The sequence below is a fragment of the Kryptolebias marmoratus genome, linkage group LG23, assembly GCF_001649575.2.
Source record: "Kryptolebias marmoratus isolate JLee-2015 linkage group LG23, ASM164957v2, whole genome shotgun sequence".
Classification (NCBI taxonomy): domain Eukaryota; kingdom Metazoa; phylum Chordata; class Actinopteri; order Cyprinodontiformes; family Rivulidae; genus Kryptolebias; species Kryptolebias marmoratus.
The window spans coordinates 545,448-546,979 of NC_051452.1; the positions used below are offsets into that span (position 1 = coordinate 545,448).

Genomic DNA, 1,532 nt, shown 5'->3' on the forward strand with positions numbered 1-1,532 from the left:
AAAAAAAAAAAAAAAAAAGTCGACATTTCAGGTTTGATTCCAGACGGAGGCGGCCGGACGGGGGTGTCCTGAGTCACTCGGCTCCATTTTGATTCCGGTTATAAAAAGAAAAAAAAAAAGGTGTCGCCGCCCACGGGAGCGTCTCTGCTCGGGTTGGATCGATTCGCTGCCTTCTTTCGCCGGTGGGAGTCGGTGCAGCGCGGTCCCCTCCGGAGCGCGTTTTCTTTTCTCTTTTTTCTTCTCCACTGCCAGGACGGGACTGCTCACTGCACGCGCACACACACACACACACACGGAGAGCGTCAGAGCCAATAAACACAAACAACTAGCCACAGGTGAGGAGAGAAAACAAACAAACCGAACAAAACGCCAGGCGTGTACCGTCGGGAGGCTGAGATAAAACTGCAGCTCCGAGCTGAAACTTTCTCCCCTCCCCCCCAAACGACCGCAGGTTGTTGAGGTTTTACATATCAGGCTCTAAAGTTAGCAAAGAAGCCAAAACAGAAAAAGTGCGTTTGGAAACGAAAACTAAGTCCAGCCTCGGAGCTGCAGCAGGATTTATTTATTTATTAACGGGTCGGGGAAAAGAAAAAAGTTTTTGTCGGTTTTGCTGCTTTGGGGAACGACGACAGAGAGGCCACTGTGAGGCACGGGGGCGGACGGCCGATGGTTTGGGCTCCAACGCGACCACGAAGTTGACTCTGTGACCGGAGGGACGCGACGGGGACGATAAAACACAAAACATGGCGGCTGATCTACAACAGAACGGGTCAGTACGGGAATAATCGAGGCGCCGGAACGGACCTCGACCAGATCGTAATATTTTATTTGGATCTTAAAGAGCTGAAGGCGTAAATACGAGTGGGCCAAAAATCCTCCACAACCATGCTAGAGACTGATAAAGCCTTAGTTTGTCATTATTTTGTTGAATAAACTTTATGTTTTAAATTCATAAATTCAGAACGAGGTGAGGAACGGGTCACTTCCTGTGGTCCGACACGTGGAACTGACCCCGCCTGATTGGAGGGTTTTGGTCGTACTTTTAGAGGAGTAAAATAAAAACGGGATCGCGGTTGAACGGCGGCGGCGGCTCTGAGCTCCAGCCTCCCTCCGGACTTCCTGTTCGCCGCTTCACTTACGCTCAGATCCGAGGACAGCGGCTTCCTGCCGGGCTTCCTGCCCTGACGCCAAACTCCCAGAGGACCCTGCGGAGGCAGAGGACGCCGGTTAGAGGCCAGGACGCCGCGAGGGGGGCCGCCGGGGGGCGGGGGCGGGGACCTACCTGGTGCTTCACGTGTGCGGCGTGGATTAACGGCGGTCTGACGGAGGGCTTGTACTGCAGGGGCTGGCCCAGGAGGGAGTAGGGCGCCTCACCTGGACGACACGAAACAAAACAGAAAGGGGTCAGCGCGGATTCACGCGCCCCAAAACCTGGGGGGGGGACAAACGGGGGACGTGTCCGACCTTGTCCACTGTGGCAGAAGGCTGTAGGGAGCTGGGGGCGGCGGGGCGAGACGCCGGACGACAGGGCC

The 1,532-nt window shown here is 55.3% G+C and overlaps 1 protein-coding gene across 1 annotated transcript in view; it reads right to left on the bottom strand.

The window, feature by feature from the left end:
* Positions 1–237: 237 nt before the first annotated feature.
* LOC108246489 (R3H domain-containing protein 1) overlaps positions 238–1,532 on the bottom strand; it is a gene marked incomplete at its 5' end in the record, with an annotated part of 26,387 nt that continues 25,092 nt past the window's right edge. The window contains 4 exon segments of the mRNA XM_025010066.2: positions 238–266; positions 1,140–1,205; positions 1,283–1,374; positions 1,465–1,530. Of these exon segments, the coding sequence (XP_024865834.2) occupies positions 264–266; positions 1,140–1,205; positions 1,283–1,374; positions 1,465–1,530 (227 nt within the window).